Source organism: Carassius auratus, chromosome 28 (genome assembly GCF_003368295.1).
Source record: "Carassius auratus strain Wakin chromosome 28, ASM336829v1, whole genome shotgun sequence".
NCBI classification, from domain to species: Eukaryota; Metazoa; Chordata; class Actinopteri; order Cypriniformes; family Cyprinidae; genus Carassius; species Carassius auratus.
The window spans coordinates 7,651,411-7,672,711 of NC_039270.1; the positions used below are offsets into that span (position 1 = coordinate 7,651,411).

At 36.8% G+C, this 21,301-nt stretch overlaps 1 protein-coding gene and 1 long non-coding RNA gene across 2 annotated transcripts; both read left to right on the forward strand.

Annotated features, from left to right (window-relative positions):
• The first annotated feature begins 1,737 nt into the window (after positions 1-1,737).
• Positions 1,738-8,168, forward strand: LOC113047613 (uncharacterized). Its single transcript, XR_003276318.1, has 3 exons — positions 1,738-3,335; positions 6,357-6,496; positions 7,925-8,168. It is a non-coding gene; the product is annotated as an uncharacterized LOC113047613 (long non-coding RNA).
• Positions 8,169-9,641: 1,473 nt separating this feature from the next.
• On the forward strand, positions 9,642-16,979 carry LOC113047614 (beta-1,4 N-acetylgalactosaminyltransferase 1-like). Its single transcript, XM_026208978.1, has 10 exons — positions 9,642-11,089; positions 11,179-11,304; positions 11,586-11,689; positions 11,832-11,890; positions 12,293-12,473; positions 14,187-14,273; positions 14,746-14,927; positions 15,885-16,028; positions 16,109-16,334; positions 16,473-16,979. Exons 2-10 carry the CDS (start codon positions 11,252-11,254, stop codon positions 16,652-16,654), a joined length of 1,218 nt encoding a protein of 405 aa, XP_026064763.1. The 5' UTR covers positions 9,642-11,089; positions 11,179-11,251; the 3' UTR covers positions 16,655-16,979.
• Positions 16,980-21,301: the final 4,322 nt, after the last annotated feature.

Genomic DNA, 21,301 nt, shown 5'->3' on the forward strand with positions numbered 1-21,301 from the left:
ATCACATGGCAGTTGCTTCAATGCATTTAGGAGTGTGGTCCTGGTCAAGACAATCTCCTGAACTCCTGGCATGGTTGTTGGTGCCAGACGGGCCGGTCTGAGTATTTCACAATCTGCTCAGTTACTGGGATTTTCACGCACAAACATTTCTTGGGTTTACAAAGAATGGTGTGAAAAGGGAAAAACATGCGGCAGTCCTGTGGGAGAAAATGCCTTGTTGATGCTAGAGGTCAGAGGAGAATGGGTCGACTGATTCAAACTGATAGAAGAGCAACTTTAACTGAAATAACCACTCGTTACAACAGAGGTATGCAGCAAAGCATTTGTGAAGCCACGACACACACAACCTTGAGGCGGATGGGCTACAACAGCAGAAGACCCCACCGGGTACCACTCATCTCCACTACAAATAGGAAAAAGAGGCTACAATTTGCACGAGATCACCAAAATTGGACCGTTGATGACTGGAAAAATGTTTCTGTTGAGACATTCAGATGGTAGAGTCAGAATTTGGCGTAAGCAGAATGAGAACATGGATCCATCATGCCTTGTTACCACTGTGCAGGCTGCTGGTGGTGGTGTAATGGTGTAGGGGATGTTTTCTTGGCACACTTTAGGCCCCTTAGTGCCAATTGGGCATCGTTTAAATGCCACGGCCTACCTGAGCATTGTTTCTGACCATGTCCATCCCTTTATGATCACCATGTACCCAACCTCCAATGGCTACTTCCAGCAGGATAATGCACCATGTCACAAAGCTTGAATCATTTCAAATTGGTTTCTTGAACATGACAATGAGTTCACTGTACTAAAATGACCCCCACAGTCACCAGATCTCAACCCAATAGAGCATCTTTGTGATGTGGTGGAACGGGAGCTTCATGTCCTGGATGTGCATCCCACAAGTCTCCATCAACTGCAAGATGCTATCCCTTCTATATGGGCCAACTTTTCTAAAGAATGCTTTCAGCACCTTGTTGAATCAATTCCATGTAGAAATAAGGCAGTTCAAACACAGTATTAGTATGGTGTTCCTAATAATCCTTTAGGTGAGTGTATAACAACAAGCAAAACCCTCACAGGTAGGTTATGAATTAATTGGAGATCTCCAACTCCTAAAATGTTTGTGTCTTCTCATGAGATCTGGTTCAAGGTTAAATCCGTTTCACACTCCGCCTATACACATTTTTATAGATATTTTTCAATAGGTGTATTTGATATTTTTCCTACTCTGGTTTAAAAGTTAAAAAGTGTTTAATTTGGCTTAGTGTTTTGGGGGAAAAAAGTATAGAAATAATTTTCACTTAGAAATTACAAAGTAAAATATACAAAATACATTTTTTTTAAACTGCCTCAGGGCTCAGTTCTTGGACCACTTCTCTGTCTACATGACATTATTAGGTTCTGTCATTCAGAAACATGGCTTTTCATACCACGGCTATGCTCTACATCTCATTCCATCCTGATGATCCGACGGTAGGTACTCGCAACTCAGCTTGTCTAACAAACATTTCTTCCTGGATGATGGATCATCACCTTCAACTCAACCTTGCCAAGACAGAACTGCTTGTGATTCCAGAAAACCCATCGTTCCATCACAATTTCACCATCAAGTTAGGCACATCAACCAAAACTCCTTCAAAAACAGCTAGAAGCCTTGGAGTTATGATTGATGATCAGCTGACTTTCTCAGACCACACTGATAAAACTGTCCGATCCTGCAGATTTTGCTTCAAGCTCTTGTTCTGTTCAGGCTGGACTATTGCAATGCCCTCTTGGCAGGTCTTCCAGCCAATTCTATCAAACCTTTACAATTAATTCAGATCGCAGCATCAAGATTAATTTTGAATGAGCCAAAAATTTTTTTGTTTCTGTTTATCAATTTTCACTGGCTACCATTAGTTTCTTGAAGATTCTTGATGTTGCCTGGTGTTGCACTGGCCGTTTGTTTCATCCAGCTGGGAGCCATGGATTTCATGAGAACCGTAATAGAATCTGGCGACTCTGGGTATCTATTCTTGTTTTCTGTCATTCAGAAGACACTTTAATTCAGTGTGATGAATTAAGTACACTCATGGTATTACAACTGGTATTACAAGACTGCATCTTGCCCTTTATTGATTACATCCTTTCAATTTTCAGTTGTTTTAATGAGTGACTATCACTTTAATAGATTCCAAAATGTTTTTGCAGTGACTCCATAAAACAGATTCCCCATTCTAAAAAGAACCATATTTTTCTTGTATGACAAACATTCCATGATCTAAAGAAATGTTTTACGGAAGAAAGAACCTTTTGTGCATTCAAAAGGATCCTTGGATGTTAAAAGTTTCTTCATGGAATGCCAGTAAAGAACCATTTTTATTTTTAATTGTGCTGTACAACTTATTTAGAATGTATTAATCATTTAGTTTTCAAATAAAAACTTTTTTCTTGAGTTCATTTCACTTTTGAGGACTATGAGGTCATGTTAAACCATCACATCCAGGAGACAAGCAGCTCCTGTTCTGTATAATCCAGGAAAAGGTAAAATCACAAAAACACAGGATGCTTTTATGGCACCAAATATGCTTCTTACTTAAATGTCTGTAGAGTTTCTAAAGCTTGCTGGTGAAATGCACCACATTCTCTCCATCACAACTCAGATGTCAGCTCACTCACGGGTGACCAAAACCACTGTTACGAACCTCCAGTGAAGAGTCCAGAGGAGGAGAAGGTTTACAAAAATTATAATAATAATAATAAAACACTTCGGGTTGAAGAAACAAAGAAAATTGGTTTTCTGTAAATATGATGTTTTATTTACCAATTGAATTAACCCCAAAAGATATAACAGATTCAAACAACTACCACGAGGAAAGAAAAAGCAAACACATTAATCTGTACACCCTCTCTCCACTGAGAGAGTAAACCCCCAACACGAGGATTGAACTTGATACATTCTACTGCAGCATGGACCTATCACTGGAAAAAACATGAAGCACTACATTATGGCCACTACATAAGATGCATTAACCAAATAGCTCTTCTATATTAGCAGAGATGTGATGGTATTTTCTGCCCTGCTGTTAGCTGATATGTGAATATATTGATTGCTTATCCAGTGCTCTGCTGCAGATGATTTGCTTTCTTAAGAGGCTGGTTTGCAGAGATGACCACACATACAGTATCTTTCCTGTGGGTGGACGATGACTTTGTATTTTTGAAAAGAAGCCGGATTGAGAGCTTTGAACTTCATCAGCCACTTACGATTTTTGAGGACCGCTTTCTAGAAAATGGAGGTGTGGTGAGAAGGGTTGGCGTTGAACCGTACCTAAAAAAAGTGGATCATTCTGGTAAGTATTTACTACATTTTCTCCACTGCTATTGCTCAGATTTTTTAAAACTCTGTTTCCTCCTCCTTACGTGTAACGTAAATTCCTTACGTAAATTAGTTTATTTGACCAACAATGGATAACAGGAGTGGTTCTCAACCCATGGCCTGTGACGTATTCATATGTGGACGACAATGCTGAACAAAATATTCATTTTTACAATTCATTTTAGTTTTTACATTGATTAAAAAACATACAAAACAAATATAAGCTATAATGTTTTTTTTTTTATTTAAAATCATTTAGTTTTTCAAAGGCTATATTATTTCAGACATTAGCAGACCTTTAGCCTATAGCATTTCACGAACACTTACGAGAGAGCACTTTGGCAGAATTAAGTTAAATTAGTCATTAGCAGCAATTTGTTCTGCAAAAATGAGCACCTGAACGGACAATTTGTTATGAAGGGAGAAAAAGAAATGTGGAAAATGCCAACGAAGGAATTCAAAACCAGAATAGTGGCAGTGGCAGTGCAGGACTTTCGGTTTGTCCCGCCACTCCCTTCAAGATGCTCAGGCAAAAGGAAAAACACGCATAGGCTACAACACAGAATCATCATCCTTGATCACAGAAATGTGTAAACCATCTGTGATAAGAATCTCATAGGCTGCTATTCGAAATTAGAAAATTAGAAAGTGCTCTCCACATTTGTGCACGTGCACTCGGACAATAGTGCGACCCATTGAGGAGGAAAGAAAGGAACCTGGTCTACATGTTAGTTTTTCTGAGATGATTGCTGGCTGTAAGTTGTCTTCTGTGGTCTTCCCCCGTCTCTGTGTCTGTATTGTTACATAAATAATAGATGATTCTGTTAGTGTGTCTGTATAAGATACCAGTGGCTGCTAAACATGTATATTTTAAATATTTTAACAACGGTTTGGTCATGTTTCATGTAGGAAGCTGATTAGGTGGTTCTACTCAGAACTGTTTGCCCTTTGCCCCTTACACTCCCAAAACATAAATATTTAGGCCCAATTCTTAAGATTTATGTATTTCAATTTCCACCCATTTTGATTAAATATTTTTTAGCTTAAATAAGCTTTATGTGATGCACATTTTCCAACCTTACGGAAATGAGTAAACAAGTAAAGACTTATGTTATAGTACCTATAAATCCAATTTGTTTTAAATGCATAAGAAACATGTATATGTATTATCAGGTAATAACCCCAATGTACTTAATATACATCACATGTGCATAATGTTATCATAAACCCAACATATTTCATATATTTAATCCTACCCCACCCAATCACACTGTGCTACAACAAAATCTGTCTACAACACACACAAAAAGAACAGCAAGCCCACCTTTTACACTGTAGCAATTTATTAATGCTCCAAAGCATTTGGCTTTCGACTGGCAAGACATATTACACAGTGTTCATACACTTGTGTGCAACAAGAAACAAAAAGTGCCTTCATATTTACATGCACATCAAGGTTAAACACTATTGCCAAACATTTTTGCCACAATCAACCATACTGCAGAAATAAATGCAAAAAAGAAATAAATAAATGCAACTCTTGATGGAAGTAAATGTTGTGATGTTGCATTATGTTTAAACAATGCCACAACAAAGCACAATGTTATGAAAGCTATAGGTGGTCCAATGAAATATTAGAGTGTGCAACACCATTTGGGGCAGGCTATGTAAAGTGGACTCCAACATGTCTTAAAGATTTTCAATAAGGATTAGGTCAGGACTCTGGTGCACAATCTTTCACATTTGAGGCTGATGAATCTTGGCATTGTTAGACATGGATACGACTTCCAACCTGGTTGTTTGAGAAATAGGCTGAATTAGTTATGGTTAAACTTATTGTTGCCAAACACACAACATGCCAGAAACATATTAACTACTTCATGATGATGAATGAGTCAATCCTTAAATAATGTCAAATATTTACTCATTTAAATCCAGAATGTGACTTTTTTTTTTTTTTTTTTTGGCCTTTCAGTATAAAATAAGAGTTAAATTTATAGCAACTGAACTATACTACCTTAAGGAGAAGAGTATTATGATGGAACTGGACACAGCCAAGCTTTAAAACATGAGTGCTTGTGTTGTTCCAGGACGGTCAAGTTGGCTTGATATCACTTGCACTGCATTAAAAACATTTTACAAGAAAACACCATGGACTTTAACTTTTCTCTGCATTGCCATAATTTGTAACAGCTGCAAATGTGCTATTGTTTCTCAGATGAACTGTAGAACAAGCTTAAGAAAATGTAATTCAATTAATAAAATGTCATCTTTAAGTTGACTGAACTTGTAAAACAGTAAGCAATACTCAAAATTTCATACTAACTCATAATCTATCTATCTATTTATCTATCTATCTATCTATCCTAGCAACATGCTAATAATGTTAGAAACATGCTAGTCAGATGACTAAACATGCTAGAAACATTCTAGCAACATGCTAGTCATGCTAGCAATATGCTAGTGGCATGCTAATCATGCTAGAAACATGCTAATCGTGCAATGAACATGCTAGTAACATGCTAGAAAACGTCAAATTGAACTTTTTCAACTTTCTGGCCAGGCTTTCTCAAGCCAACTCAAGCCAACTCTTTTTTTCAACCCAGCCCTAATTAGGACCATTGGCTAGCTAGTTAAATAAACAATAGGCTGTGCATTGATATAAGTGTAATACTATATCAAACACACAAATAATATATGTATATACAATGAAATCTGTCAAATAATACTCACTGAGTAACTGTTACAGATAATATATATTCTATCTTAAAAATAGATTATGGTCCAGGCTGGTACAATGCAAAATAGTTAGTGACGTGACGTGACATTCATTCAGGAGATTCAGAAGTAAGGAGTCGGTAAATTATTCTTCTTTTTTTCTTTTCTTTTTTGTGTGTACTCCCTGCAGATCTTCCACTCCTTCAGTTAGTAAATGCATTATGGTAACATTAAAGTGCAAGTGATCTGATGCACATTATCTCTCTTGGTGATGCAGTGTAAAGTGATCAGGTTTATTCTGGCCACTGGACAAGGAAAATGGAAGATGTCTCGTATTAGAAAGCAAGAACAGCTAAGACTGGGAGGTTTTAGAAAAACACAAATTTACTGCTCTTCTGAAACGATTATTTTATACTGGTAAGTACATCTCACTTTTGTTGGGTTTCCATGTGTGGCAGAGAAGATGATGATGATGATGATGATGATGTCTTTTGTGGCTACTGTATTTTTTGATGACTAAGAGATGTTAGCGCGTATGTTGAATTCTTTGACTATTGCCTTTCATGCTTAGAGATGTTACTCTAAGCATATCGTCTCTAAGCATGTCTTAACTCCTAATGGTCTTTAGTACAGATCAGGTTAGTTTCACGAATGTCGTTCGGGTGTGGTGCTCAGATATGTCGCAGTAACAAATACAGAGCAGTCATGTGATGGGTGATGCGAGTAAATGATGTCAAAATGATGTCAACTCTTTGGTGCAGTGTGCATGTCCATGGCCAAACTGAGAGAGTATGTTCCAGTTTTCTGAAAACACTTTTGAAAAGATTTGTTTTCTTTTCAATGTTTGCTTCATTTGCCTAAAATGAACCATATCATATCCTTTGATATCTCTTTGAAAAAGAACTTTGTAACCCTTAAACAAGTATTAAAATGAGTTCAGCGTAGCTGTAGGAGTGTTAAATAAGAAATAAAGATGATTATCTTCATAGAGTTGTTCGATTTCTACAGGTTTGGTAACATAAAATCACTTAATTCAAATGATAATACAAGCTAATCTGTGTATTCAGTAAGTTGCATTAGTGGCATGAGGTATTGTAAGTATACAATGTGACAATAAACAATGCGGTTGCACTTTATTTTACAATACATGTACTTACGTGTATTTATCTAAGAAAGTTCTGGTAATACAAGGTAACTGCATGGGGTTAGGTTTTATGGGTAGGTTCAGGGTCAGTACCTAGTTATTACATAGTTATTGCAATTACAATAATAAGTACATAGTATGTACATGACAAACAGGACTGTAAAATAAAGTGCTACCAACAATGCATTTACTTTTTACTTGGTACCTAAGTACTTTTGAAAGCATGCACTTTCATACTTGCATGTCTTTACAACTTTCACTTTTAGTGGAGTAGTATTTGACCAGTGTTGTGTAATTTGTCCACCTCTGGTTCCTTCTCACTTTACCCATTGCTTTTATAAATGTGAAAAATATATCCTAAAGGAACAGCTCACACAAAAATCTGCAGAAAATATACTCCCCCTCAGGCCATCCAAGACGTGGCAAAATTGCTACTGTACATAATAAATGTCTCCAGATCTGTATAAAAAAACTCACATCTTGGATGGCCCGAGGGTGAGAAAATTTTCATTTTGGGGTAAACTATTATTTTTTAATAACCCTAACACTAGGTTAGGTCACCAAAAATGTTTTAAGCATTTACCCATCTTTATGTTGCTACAAGCATTAACATACTTTTGCATGTTTAGCATTAATTAAAAAGTTCCAGTTTACATGTGTTTCAGTGTGACTGTTATTGCTGTGTGTACCTGTTCTTTCAGATCATCCCCCATGATGAAGTGCATGAAGTACAAACGCCTTATTGTTTTCTTGATTTTTCTTGGTGGTTCACTGAGCATCTACTTTATACACCGTGGCATGTTGAAGAGCAAGAAAAGCACACTTGCACACCGGTATGGATAGTCCTTTCTTCATATTTATTTCTCTTAGTCTGGTTTCTTGGTATTTAGAAAATTCTCAAAATGATCTACACTTGTCTTAAAGCACCTGTGCACTGTGGTGATTTTAGTAACAGGGTGTTTTTTTTAGCTATCAGCACTTATAGCCTCTGAACTTTTGCAACAAGTCTCAGTCATGTTCCTGTACACTGCAGATTCTGTATGTCTTCAACTCATCAGGGCCCGGTTCCCCGATAACGCTCACTCTTAGCGCGCTAAGAAGACCTCGAAAGATATATCTTACCAAAGTGGTTTATGTATGAAACCTAAAATAAACATTATGGGGTTGAAAACACTGCATATTAATTGTGATATATGACAAGAGCTGAGCGCGTCCGTCTCTGGCTCAGCGCCAGCCAACGCGCGAAAGCTGTTTGAATCTGGCAGTTCTGTGACGCCACTGAACATTCTAAATCATACTCTCAGGGCCACAGAAATAAGAATCCAATATATGGTGCAATAATACTAAAAATGTTAAAATGTAATTTACATTTTAAATTATTTTTGTTAAAATATATCTGCCGACATTCGGTCTGCCAACCAATCAGCAAACAGCAGCTGACTGTGACCCCAGCAGTCTATGATATAAACAGATAATTTTAGATTGCACATTGCTAGCTAGCAATATGTTGGAGAGCTCCTTTTTTATTTTATTTTATTTTTTTAGCAAAAAACCTTGGCTTGATGGACAGCCGGACACAAGGCCTAACGTTACACCTGATGAGGATGTTTCTCCCTCCCCGGGCCCAACATCAACAGACAGTGTTGCCAGATTGGAAATGTCCAAGTATCGTACCAGAAGTTCAAAATTATCGTATTTGGAAGAAAATTATTACATTTAACAATTATCTACATTTTAACACGGCCTGCAAATTACCACTAGGAGTATGGTTGGACGGAAGCAGTGCAACAAAAAAACTATCCTATAATTTTGCACAGTAATCTGACAATAAATGTGGCACACCCAGATTTTCATATGCACACCCAGAGTCTCTTTTCTGGCTACGCTACTGGTTGCAACAAAAGACTAATGTATTATTTTGCTATAATTTTGTCAGCATTATTAGCACTTATAATTAGCACTTCAGCTCATTGCTCTATGTCAGAATAGGAGTGCTTTATAACACACAGTTACAACAGCAAGAGACAAGCTAACTTTAGAAGTATGAGGACCAAGATCCCAACTAAACCAAACACTAATCACCACAATAGTGACTTCAAATGAATCAAATATCAACATTTAAACCTCTGTTAATTCTCAATAAGAGCTTCTCTGGATGTCTGACAGAAATAAAGTCAATCTAATGAGTGAAGCTTATAAAACCATTCGTGGAGATGTTTGATCCTCCTCTGCTGAGATCTTCAGAGATTTGATGTCTTTGATTTGCAGTTGATTTTACCACATGCTCAACCGTCAGTTATTTCATTATTTCATAAATATTATTTTATTTTCTTGATTTTAGGACAAACACAGTGTCTGGAAATTACATTGAAATAACACAAATCTAAATCCTGAGAGTGTTGATTTGGTCCAGAAACAGTATAAATTATGCCTTAATAAAAAGTCAAAAAAAGACGTCTTAAAAACTTTCATTCTGGCTCCTCAGTGGACGTCTTTTCAACGTCAGCAAAGACATAAAAAGGCGTCCACTGGACATAACTTTGCCCAGTGGGAAGGTTAAGAGAAAGGTTAAGGATTAGGTTATGAACTACTTAGCGATAAGAACGTTTTGGGGAAACGGGCCCAGTTCATTAGTAGAGTAGAGTTTAGTTCCAACCCTAATTAAACACACCTGACCCAGCTAATCAAGGTCTTACAAGGCATACTAGAAACCTCCAGACAGGTGTGTTGATGTAAGCTGGAACTAAACTCTGAAGAGCAAGTGGTTTGGATCAGGACTGAATTTGGACACCCCTGCTATAAAGTAGAGTGAGGCAGGCTTTACGTAAACTCTCTTACATAAATAGTCCAAATTTGCTGAAAACATCACAGTAATCCACACAACTACAGTTAATTTTCACTTCAATTAACATCTTTTGAAGTGAAAAGCTCTGCATTACGAAACGAACCCATCAACACGTTTTATTAAACTTTCACTTCTGTTTAGAACACCAGTCCATAATCCATAATAAATCTTCCTTCCACATCAACATCCACCAACATCATTGTTTAGACCAGAGGACCCATATTTTAGCTGGAAGCAACGTTTTGAAGTTAAAAACATCTTTTCACTTCACAAGATGTTAATTGTTGGGCTGGAGCGGTGTGGATTATTGTGCTGTGTTGTTTTTATCAGCTGTTTGAACTCTCATTCTGCTTAATGGCAGACATGTTGAAGATTAGCAGATAGGTCGTTACTTCATTAAATATTAAGCTATTTCCTCATAAAAGCATAAAAAGATTAATTCAGCAGAGTCAAGCTTCTCCTCCTTTGACATCAGTTTAAAAGTACTCTACTGTACTTTTACTGATCTGAAAGACAATCCAAAGAAGACAAGTCACAAGAACTACAAACACAGCAGCTTCACACACACACACACACACACACACACACACTCAAAGACAACAGCTGACAAGCTAAACTGAAAACAGAGGGCTATAAATACAGGAGGTAAGAACAAGGAAATAAATACAGGTGGGCTAAATAAGTAATTTTAAAAGATAGCCTGCCTTTAAAGCAGTGATTTATTTATTGCTAAGAGCTATGAATGCAGAATGAACTGTAAGCTGTCATGCATGCACTCAATTGCGCACGCAGCATGATTGAAGCTAAACAGACTTGACTTAACAGCATTGTTCCGAAGTACCTCGTATGCACAGTGTCAATTCAAAGAAACACCCATTTGTATTAACTTTACAGTTTCTTCTGTTGGTGTCATACTACTCTGTACCTTTACCTCCCTTTCTCTGACTATTAACTAAGCAATGTGATCTGCTTACTTTATTCTGTTAAACAGCTTAAGTCCTGAACAATCTGAAATCTCAAGGTAAGTATCATTTAAACTTTCCTGATGAATCTTAAGTAGATCCAGTTTAGATGCTCTGCCTAACCTGTGATCTTTACATGTTTGTCAAGTGTGACAGAACTCCTCAGGCCAAATGTTTCTTGTCAAGGAGCTGAACTCTTAAGGAAGTTTGTGCCACATGAAATGGATAACATACTAGAACGCAGAGCGAATGAATACAAGCAATATCAACTCAGGTTGAACTGGATTTTTCTTCATCTTGCTCACAGTCCTATTAACACCACACCATGTCATGTTATCATCTGTCATGAATGTAACTTTAAATGTGCATTTGCTGATGTTTTTTTAACAGTCTTTTATCTGCTTATCTTTGTTGTTACACCTCTCATTGAGGATTGACTTGCTCCACTATATTTTCTCTTAGCAAAAGTGCAATCAAACTTTCCAATGATCATTCTTCCACTAGACATTCTGGGAGACATTGATACAGTTTTTCCAACATTGTGGTATTTTTCAGAAGGAAGACAAATGCAGATATTATTATTGCCCCGGCCAACTCTCCTCTCCAATATCCAATCACAGGTTTCAGGGTAGCTCCTCTGAAGAAAAGTTTGATACCAGGTTAACTTATATTCCTTGTAAACAGAGTCATGTGTAGGACTGTTGTTAACTGAGCAAACCTCACCTTATATGCTGCTTAGAATATCATTTCTTTTTTTCTTTGATCTATTAAGTGAATTGTGTTTTTCTGTCATTATTTCAGGTCTTGCTCTTCAAACACAAGAGAGAGGTATAACAACAAACAAGAGGGAGGTGTACAAGGTTAAGCAATCAATGCCATTTGTGCAACTTCTTTAAATTATTATTTATTTAAAGACAGTTGTAGGTAAAAGCCCTATATGCTAAGAAAAAAGTTAATAAAGTAAATTAAAAAATGTTTTACAAGAAATGTAATGTACTGTTTTAAAATTTCATATTTAATTCAGTATTACAGAAATGATTTAATTTTTTTTTTATTAGCAATTTCTGTGTTTCTAAGCCTATTCTAAGCCTATTCTTTTTTTTTTCAGTGTATGAGGCATTAATTCACAATGCATGAACTTAAAAATTCAGTTCTCACCCTAAAATCCTATTTAAGTGTTAAATGCAAATTTTTAAATTCACATTCTGTTCTAGATGTGAACTTAGAGTGCTTAATTTGCATTAACACAGTGATGTCTGCAGGTGTCTTTGAGTGTGAAGAGTGGAGTGCTCTCAGTGGAGGATCTTCTGGATGGAGATCAGGTGGAGGGACAGGGTCAGAGTGAACTGACCATCTCATCCAGCAACCTCACACAACTCAACGATCTGCTGTCCAGAGTGACCTACACCAGCACCATCTACCACATCAGAACATCAGACCTGGGTAAAGGCTGTCTGTACAGGAAACACACTTAGGCCTATAATATGTACTAAATGTGTTGCTCAAATACACAGTGAAGAGGCAGGATTAACACTCAAGTTACAAGATACATGCTAGCCAATGAGGTGCCTCAATGTTTTAGGAACAGTTTCAGTTATATATCTTTTAAAACTAGAAGTATCACGCTAGCAAGGTAAAAACACACAATTGTTGGTGTGATCTTGCTTTTATAACCATTCAATAAACAAAAAATAATAATATTGTTACTTGGCTTTTAAACAGTATTGCTGTCCAATGCGTTATTTTGTCTATTTTTTAATCCGCTGACAAAGATTGAACCATAACTCTTCCCCTGATCAAGTTCATTAGTGGTTGTGATTAATTCCCAACTGAATCTGTGAATGAGTGAATGATTGTTGATTCAGAATTAGAACGAGCTGATTCTGATTCATTTATTAAGACAGGCCCTGCATCTCAATATGCCTACTTATACTACGCCCTTAAAGTATGTAATCTTTTGGTGAGGAATATGTACACACTTTTGAGTGTGTAGTAGAAGAGTAGACAAGCTTTGGGACATACAATCAAGTCACACGATTGCATCTTTAAAGGACATTTAATTTAACTCCCTACCGTACTGGAGAGAATGAAGTAGCTTGTTGATCTTCTCATATTTTCTGCATAATAATGCATTTCAACGTTAACGACCAAATGGATGTTTATAAAAGTTCACATTGCTGTTGCAGATGAAATATAACACGGATAACAATAAATATTTTTTTTTTTACCATGTTGAATGTTGATTATTAGTAAATCAAACCCTTTTCGCAAACCTCTCTACCTAACCATCGAATCTGCCACATTTGACGTTTTTCTAACGCGTTTTATTAGTAGTTCTGCCAAAGTGCAATGGATTGTGGGCAGTTCAAGCCATTAAAGTGTGCATGGATTCAATTTTCTAAAATCTCTGTTTGGTGTGATGAGGCAGATGGGTGCACTCAAATAAGGATACCCACCATCTCCCAGGATTGGGATACTAAAGCCCCTTTCACACTGCGATTCCAGAAAATACATGAGCAATATAATTTGGTCTCAGATTTTTTGCTGATTTATCTATATATCAATATCTAACTGTATCTATATATGATTTATTATATATATGTATATATGTTTGTGTGTATTTCTATAATGTATTTGTGTGCGTATATATCAGCGGTTCTCAATTCCAGTCCTCACGCCCCCTGCTCTGCACATAAGTACGTAAGTGCCCTGCGAAGTGGACATCGCAGGATCTTCTTCCATTATTCCAGTTCGAAGGGAGCGTATTCCATTCAAAGTGCATTGAAGTGAGCGAGACGTGAATTTAAACTATTTATTTACAGAGGTATATGACGTCACACTTGTTCGAAGACGTTGTGCAGCACAAATCCTTGATTTAATGTTCTGAAGTGAGGTAAATTGTGAGCTGATTATCTGAATCAGGTGTGTTAACAAGGAGAGACATGCAAAATATGCAGAGCTAGGGGACGAGGACTGGAAATGAGAATTGAAATCTACACAGTTACTGAAAAACTACGGAAACACAATAGAACTACTATTAACAGAAGTGCTTTACTGGAAATCTGACACATTATAGTTTGAAAATGGGTTAGGGTTAGGGTTAGGTTATTGTAAGAAACATTCTCTTAAATGGCATAAATTATCTTCTTTCCTTAGTCTCTTTCACTTTTGAGGATCACAAGGCAATATTTCCAGTCATGATCAGAAGACCATCAGTTCCTGTTTTGTATGACCCAGGAAAAGGTGAGACCACCACACACACACACACACACACACACACACACAGACACGTTTTTTTTTTTTTCGTGAAAAGTGGGGACATCCCATAGGCGTCATGTTTTTTATACTGTATAAACTGTATATTCTATCGTCCTTCACCAACCCTAACCCTAACCCTCACAGGAAACTTTGTGTATTTTTACTTTCTCAAAGTAACTCATTCTGTATGGTATAGAAGCGTTTTGAAAAATGGGGACATGGGTTATGTCCTCATAAGTCACCCTCTCCTTGTAATACCTGTGTCATACCCATGTCATTATACAGAGTTGTGTACTGATATTTCACAAAAACAAGAGCACACACACACACACACACATAAAAAGTATGCTTACTTCAATGTAATGTGATATGTAAGTTAAACAAAAGTGTAATTGTCCTGAGTAAATCATTGTTCAATTTGTGCACAGTTAAACCAAGGAACCTTTTTGTCTCTCAGATATCAACTCACGGGTGACCATAATAACCAAGACCTTTCTGAGGTATAAGGAGCTGAATATCCTCATCCAGAGTATCAGGAAATTTTACCCGAAGATCAAGATCATTGTTGCGGATGACAGCCTGAAACCTGAAAATGTGCCTGGAAACAACATTGAGCACTACATCATGCCTCCTGCACAGGTAAACACATCGACACTTTAATTGATCTGATGCTGTAAAGTCAGTCCCTCCAGAAAAACGCAGATTATTTTTGTGATTGTTGCGGGCAAAAATCCTTGATTTTGGGGCAGGTTTTCTTTAAAAATGCGATGGAATATATGGGATATTTTTGCAATCTTATGCAATGAAATTGCGGGAACTTGCAAAAACTGCGGTTTGATGAAAAAGATAAAAAAAGGTGACCCCCCCCACTGTTCAACACCCTGTTCTCACTAGGCTACTACCTTACTGTAAAGAGTCATTTCTTATGACTTCCTATGATAAGCAAGCATACTAAATCACAGAATATTTAAGTTCTCATTCTGTTTTATTTCAGATCTTAATTAACACATGGCTCAATTTACAAAACATTGAGTCAAACAAGTTCTCTAGCTTTACAAAAGGAATATTCAACAACTTCTGTAAAAATGAAGGTTCCCATTGGAAAATAATTGCGATTTACCTGTGTGAAGTAAATGCAACATTTTTCAACTTTCTGCTAAGATATATGTCACTTTTTTGCAATGAAAATGATTATTATTATGAAATCATGCTACCTCCGCATATTTTTCTTCCTGAAATCGGCAATTTATGCGGCGAAAGTGCAGCGTTTTTGAAAAAATGCGACCCCCGCATAAATATGCGGCCCTTGGCTGATTATGCATTAAATCACGTGATCACATAATCGCGTTTTTCTGGAGGGACGGTAAAGTCCATTCACACCATGCCAACCAATGCCTACTGCTGACAAGAACAGTATGTCACTTCTTAGACACAACCACGGAGTCAAAATGTTCAACAGGTGAAAATAAGTTCCTATTGTCAGCTCTTTATACCTCAGGCACCAGCCCGCCAGTTCAGTGTAAATTGGCTTGTTGACACCAAATGTTGATGACCTGGTCATTTATCTCTACTGATGATTATGTGGTAACCTTTCAGGGCTGGTTTGCAGGCAGAAATCTGGCTGTATCTCAACTTACAACGAAATACTTCCTGTGGGTTGATGACGACTTCGAGTTCTTGAGTGAGACACGGATCGAGAGTTTTGTGGAGATTATGGAAGCTCTTCCAGATCTAGATGTTGTAAGTGTCAATGGAATATGCTTTTACGAACTTGTGAGAAGTCTTTTAGCAATATATACAAGCTCTTTTTTTCTGATTAGCTTGGGGGTGAGGTTTCGGGGGACCAGTTCTACTTTGTTCTGGAGTATGACGAGGGAGATGAGAATGACGGCGGCTGCCTAAGACGTATTAGAGAGTTTCATCAACCACTTCCAGGATATGATGGCTGCTTTCTAGTGGATGGTGTTGTTAATTATTTCTTAGCTAGGACTGATGCTGTACGAAGGGTTGGCTTTGATCCGTTCCTCAAAAGAGTCGCTCACACCGGTAAGTGTACCAAATTTTACTTCAGTAAAACATCTTCATTGATAACTTCCAAGCACATTTCATTCATCTAATGTCCTCCCATGTCCATCCATTCTTTGTTTCCATGTCTCATCTTTGAATGATCATCACTGACTTCAGAGTTCTTCATTGATGGACTTGGCAAGCTGATGGTTGCTTCGTGTAAAGGCCTATCTGTTGGTCACCAGACACATCGGGCACAGGACGAATATGACTCTTATAGGAATCAAGGAAAACTTGAGGAAGAGCAAAAACTGGCTCATCATTTCTTTAAGAACTATCTTAACTACATCAAGTACTGATTAGTAAAAATTAGTGATCATTAGTGGTTGACCGATATATAGCCTAGGCTGATATATCAGCCGATATTTGGCATTTTTCAAATATCAGAATTGTCCGATAATTTTTTCTTCTTGGCCGATGTGTTTGAGACTTTTATTTTGATGACACAGCAGACTTTTAGTTTGTCGGCGCTGATAAGGCAGCGCCTGAGAGCACACAGTGTTCACACTCTCCATCTTGTTTACTGTCGTTATTAAAGGGGTCATATGATGCTTTTTTAAAAATCTGTATTTTGTGTATTTGGTGTAACAGAATATGTTTACATGCTTTAATGTTCAAAAAACACATCATTGTTAAAATACTGTACATTATTGTAGGTCCTCTATGCCCCGCCTCTCTAAAACGCATCGCTTTCTACAAAGTCCCTCCTCCTAACAAGCACAGTCTGCTCTGATTGGCCAAAATGTAATCCCCCTTTCCATAATTGCAAGCTTCATCTTTCAAAATAAATGTAAAGACAGTTAATAATGTAGTTTTACCATCAGTTCAAGCCTGAAAGAGGAACAGAGTCATGTGACAGACACAGTGATGAAGCTCGTATGTGTTTGCAGTACACAAGCCACAGACGGTTAAGACAGCTGACTCCACTCACTCTCTCTCTCTCTCTCTCTCACACACACACAGACACACACGCGACACACACACATGCGACACACAAAACGACACATCTGCACATTCAATAGCAAATACTTAAACTAATAACAAAACGTACTTCCAGTAGCTGATTCAGAAGCACCAGATTGTCATAGCAAAGTCAGAATGACCTCCTCTCCTATGTTTACGAAACAGTTGTCCATAAGATGTGCTGCTGTTCTGTTGTAAGTAATCTTATAGATTCCTAAATGCATCTACTTTCGGAAGGCCATTTTAAAGTGCTTTTGCTTTCTCCTAGAAGCACACAACATTTCCTTGACACGGTTGCTTCAACACTAACTGAGGTTACTGAAACCTCAATGTTTGCGTGAACATTTGGGAGACATCACACAAATATTTCCACTTAGTGATGTATACATGTACACGTTTTTAAACAAGCCTTTTTAGGGGGCGTGGGGGAGTCTTAAATTTGATAAAGAACATCTCTTTGGATTTGAGACTTTAGTCTTTGCAACTTTACAGATCTTCTTCATGCACCAAGAGCTTGTCACACTCCAAAGAGAAAGAAAAAATTGAAATCGCATCATTTGACCCCTTTAACAATTTTGTCTAATACGAATAGAAGTCTGTCTAATAATCAGATAGAACCGTTAAACAAAGGAATTAATGTTTAAAAAAGTATTAGAATGATTATTATAATGGATTTGTAATAGAAAGGCAAACATCATAATACTTTCTCGTTTACCGTCAGCATCAATACACATTTATATAATTGAAACTAATCTTTGAATGACTAATGAGCATTTAATTTCACAAACATTGCAAACTTAGTAGAATCCAGCTGTGAGATCTTGTGAAGTGTGTATGTGTATCCACCATGATCACGTGTTCGCTGTGTGACGGTTGGTCTGTGTCATATTCATGTCATCTTCACTGTGTGCTGTATGTAAAATGAGTGTTTCCCTTGCTTTACTTGAAAAATATGATTCCCAATGCACAAAAACTTCCCAGAATACTGAGTGCCCTAATGGTTACAGTGTTTACTTCCTTAATTATATTTTTATTAAATATTTATTTATTAGTGCATTTTATTTTTATTTTACACAGTTATTTTTTAATCCATTCTCAAATTATTTAAAATTTCTTAAATATTAATAATAATAAAAAAAGATATACAAACTGAGTTTTCTAAACTCTTAGCCCAGCAACACATCTATATCACACAATTAGCCAAATAGTACATTTTCTGGCCAAAACGACATTTTGTTAAATAACTACAAGCTCTACATTTCATAATGCTGAATACATATTTCTGCATATACTAACTGTTTCACAGGAAACTCAATTCAAAATCATGTAATTCTGTCAAAAAATTAGCACTAGTTTCTATCCAACAGGAACAGACTGATGAAAGTGACTGATTTTTTTATGTGTTAATGTATTTTTAGTTGATTTAAAAGTTAGGGAAACTCTTATTATTCACGTTCTAGGGGTCAAATACAGCTCGGCTTTCAATATTAGAATATTTTATTTTTTATACATATATATATATATATATATATAACTTTGAAAAAGGTGAGTAGGATTAAATGTGCATGCCTTGAACATATCTTTCTTTAGGTTTAACAGAAAAAAAATCCAGAGCAACATGCCATTGCTTAAGTTTGCCAATAGAGGACAGGCTTCGACTTGTAGAAATGAGACTCCAGGCATCACTAATGCTCTCTGTAGGAGGAAGGAAGTGTTTCCACTCTATTAAACTCTTCTGTAGGCTCCACACAGGACATCAGATTTACTGGACTAGACTACATGGAGTCACCAGCATATAAGATGCCAAATTTAGCTTTGGATCAGAGTTTGAGATGAATTATGTGTTTACACTAGTTTGAAATTAATGTTTAAAATTCATAAGGCAATATAGTGCAGAAAAATGGGGAATAAATGAACAAAACGTTTAAAATTTGCTATGGGGTTTTGGTCACGGAGGTACAAAGGAGGAGAAGTTGCCAAGAGCTTTTATAAATCTTAGGATTTAAAGCGGACGATGTTCTCGGTTTGAGCAGTGAATAGTCCTCTCAAAGTCAGTTGAAAAACTGAAAAAATGCTGATGTTTCTAAAAATAATAATAAAATATTCTTTGCAAGATTGGTGTCATGTTTTTCCCGAAACCCTGATGGAAGTTTTATTTCAGTTTCAATTTGTTTCGCATCAACCTATATGAGAAATCAGGGACTAATTTGGTTCACCAACTGCCCTTTGACCTCTTTCGCTCAGTTGCACATTTTAAGAGAAACGCTATAGATCACACGAGCATGCAGGCCTCTCGAGACTGCAGGAAATTACACTCGAATCCTTGTATTTGTGCAGAAGCTAAAAAAAATGTGTCAGTGCTCCAATGCAAACTATCTATTGTATCTAGAAAAAAAAGCGTATAAATAACTGCAGTCGTATTAAAATGCGAAATGTGGAAAGTTCCTGAAGATACCGTGTTCTCAGCTTGGTTTCGCATCTGAACTTTCAAAAGGTGGAGTTATCTTTTCATGTTTTCATACCACATCGCATCTCTTGCCCCATATGGTGAAACTAGCATGAGATCTCGCTCAGTTGTCAGTAAACACCTGCCTTCTCAGTGGGTCTGTCTCAAAACCAGACATCCAGCTGCATGTGGCAAACTCTGCTGATCAGGGAACAGCTGTCTCGTATTAACCTCAACTAATCGCCGTTATAAGTCAAAGTGATGAATTGCTAAACTTCCTAATTGTGGCTTCTTTTTTTTTTAACATGGTGGCTATTTTGCTTTAAACACAGTAGGTCTGAGGCAAATCATTTTCAAATGAAAACAGATGGCATGTGTCCTCCAGATGTAGCAACACACACTCTGCACCTCTTGTGTAAGAACAGCCTGCTGTGTTGAGGATCGACGGTGACATTGAATCACTGGTCACCCTGCTGCGTGTGTGTGTGTGTGTGTGTGTGTGTGTGGAGACGGCTCGTTTCTAGAGAGAACTTTTAAAACAGAGCTCAACTGAGTGTTGCTAACTCTTTTGTGTGCACGTCAGACGATATAATGAGCTTATGAGAGGTAATAACACGTTGATTGTTTTTTATGACCCTTTTTGCGGGTGGGGAGCCCCGGCATACAGACAGCGTTAATACCTTTCAGAAAGCTCATAAGTTCACACAAAAGATTCAGCTTAAGTGGAAGTGCCGTTAAATCACTTCTCTGCTGCGGTGCGTTGATTTAGTGCAGGTGGTACATGTTTCACAAATTAAAACAAAGACAGCTCTACATTTCTGTCATATTGCACTTATAGTGTGTCATTCTCAAAATTTCAAATTGTTCTGGATGGACTCGTGAATTCAGTCATATGTGACCCTGGAGCACAAAACCAGTCCTAAGTAGCAGGGGTATATTTGTAGCAATATCCAGCAATACATTGTATGGGTCAAAATCATTAGGATATTAAGTAAAGATCATGTTCACTTAAGATATTTTGTAAATTCCTTACCGTAAATATGTCAAAACATAATTTTTAATAAATAATATGCATTGTTAAGAACTTCATTTGGACAACCTTAAAGCAGATGATGCATAAATCTCAATTAAAAAAAAAAAAAAAAATATATATATATATATATATATATATATATATATATATATATATATATATATATATATATATATATATATACCCTGCTTTTGAGGTCCATGGTCATATAAAAGATGGATTTGATTCAGTTTTTTGCAGGTAAATTGATAAGCTTTCTCAGAAATGTCTATAAAAGATGGAACTGATGTGATTTCAGGTCAGTTTGGTAGCCACATGTTAATTATATACTTAGTGATTTCGTTATTGTTTTTGTTTCATTGAAATGATTTCAGTTAGAGCTCATTTTTTATAATTTCTTTAGAGAGTTGTAACTCTTATTTAATCTGCTCTTAATGACACTGAGAGACTAAGAACACTGTAAGAGAGTTTCATATGCAGTCTGGTGTTTATTGCTGACAGCAC

What these genes read in the sequence shown, in the direction of transcription:
- LOC113047614 (XM_026208978.1), top strand. Translation starts at nt 11,252, where the DNA reads ATGGATAACATACTAGAACGCAGAGCGAATGAATACAAGCAATATCAA. An exon ending in ACAAGAGGGAGGTGTACAAG is followed by an intron (nt 11,891 to 12,292) that starts GTTAAGCAATCA and finishes TGATGTCTGCAG; the next exon opens with GTGTCTTTGAGTGTGAAGAG. An exon ending in TTTGTATGACCCAGGAAAAG is followed by an intron (nt 14,274 to 14,745) that starts GTGAGACCACCA and finishes TTTGTCTCTCAG; the next exon opens with ATATCAACTCACGGGTGACC.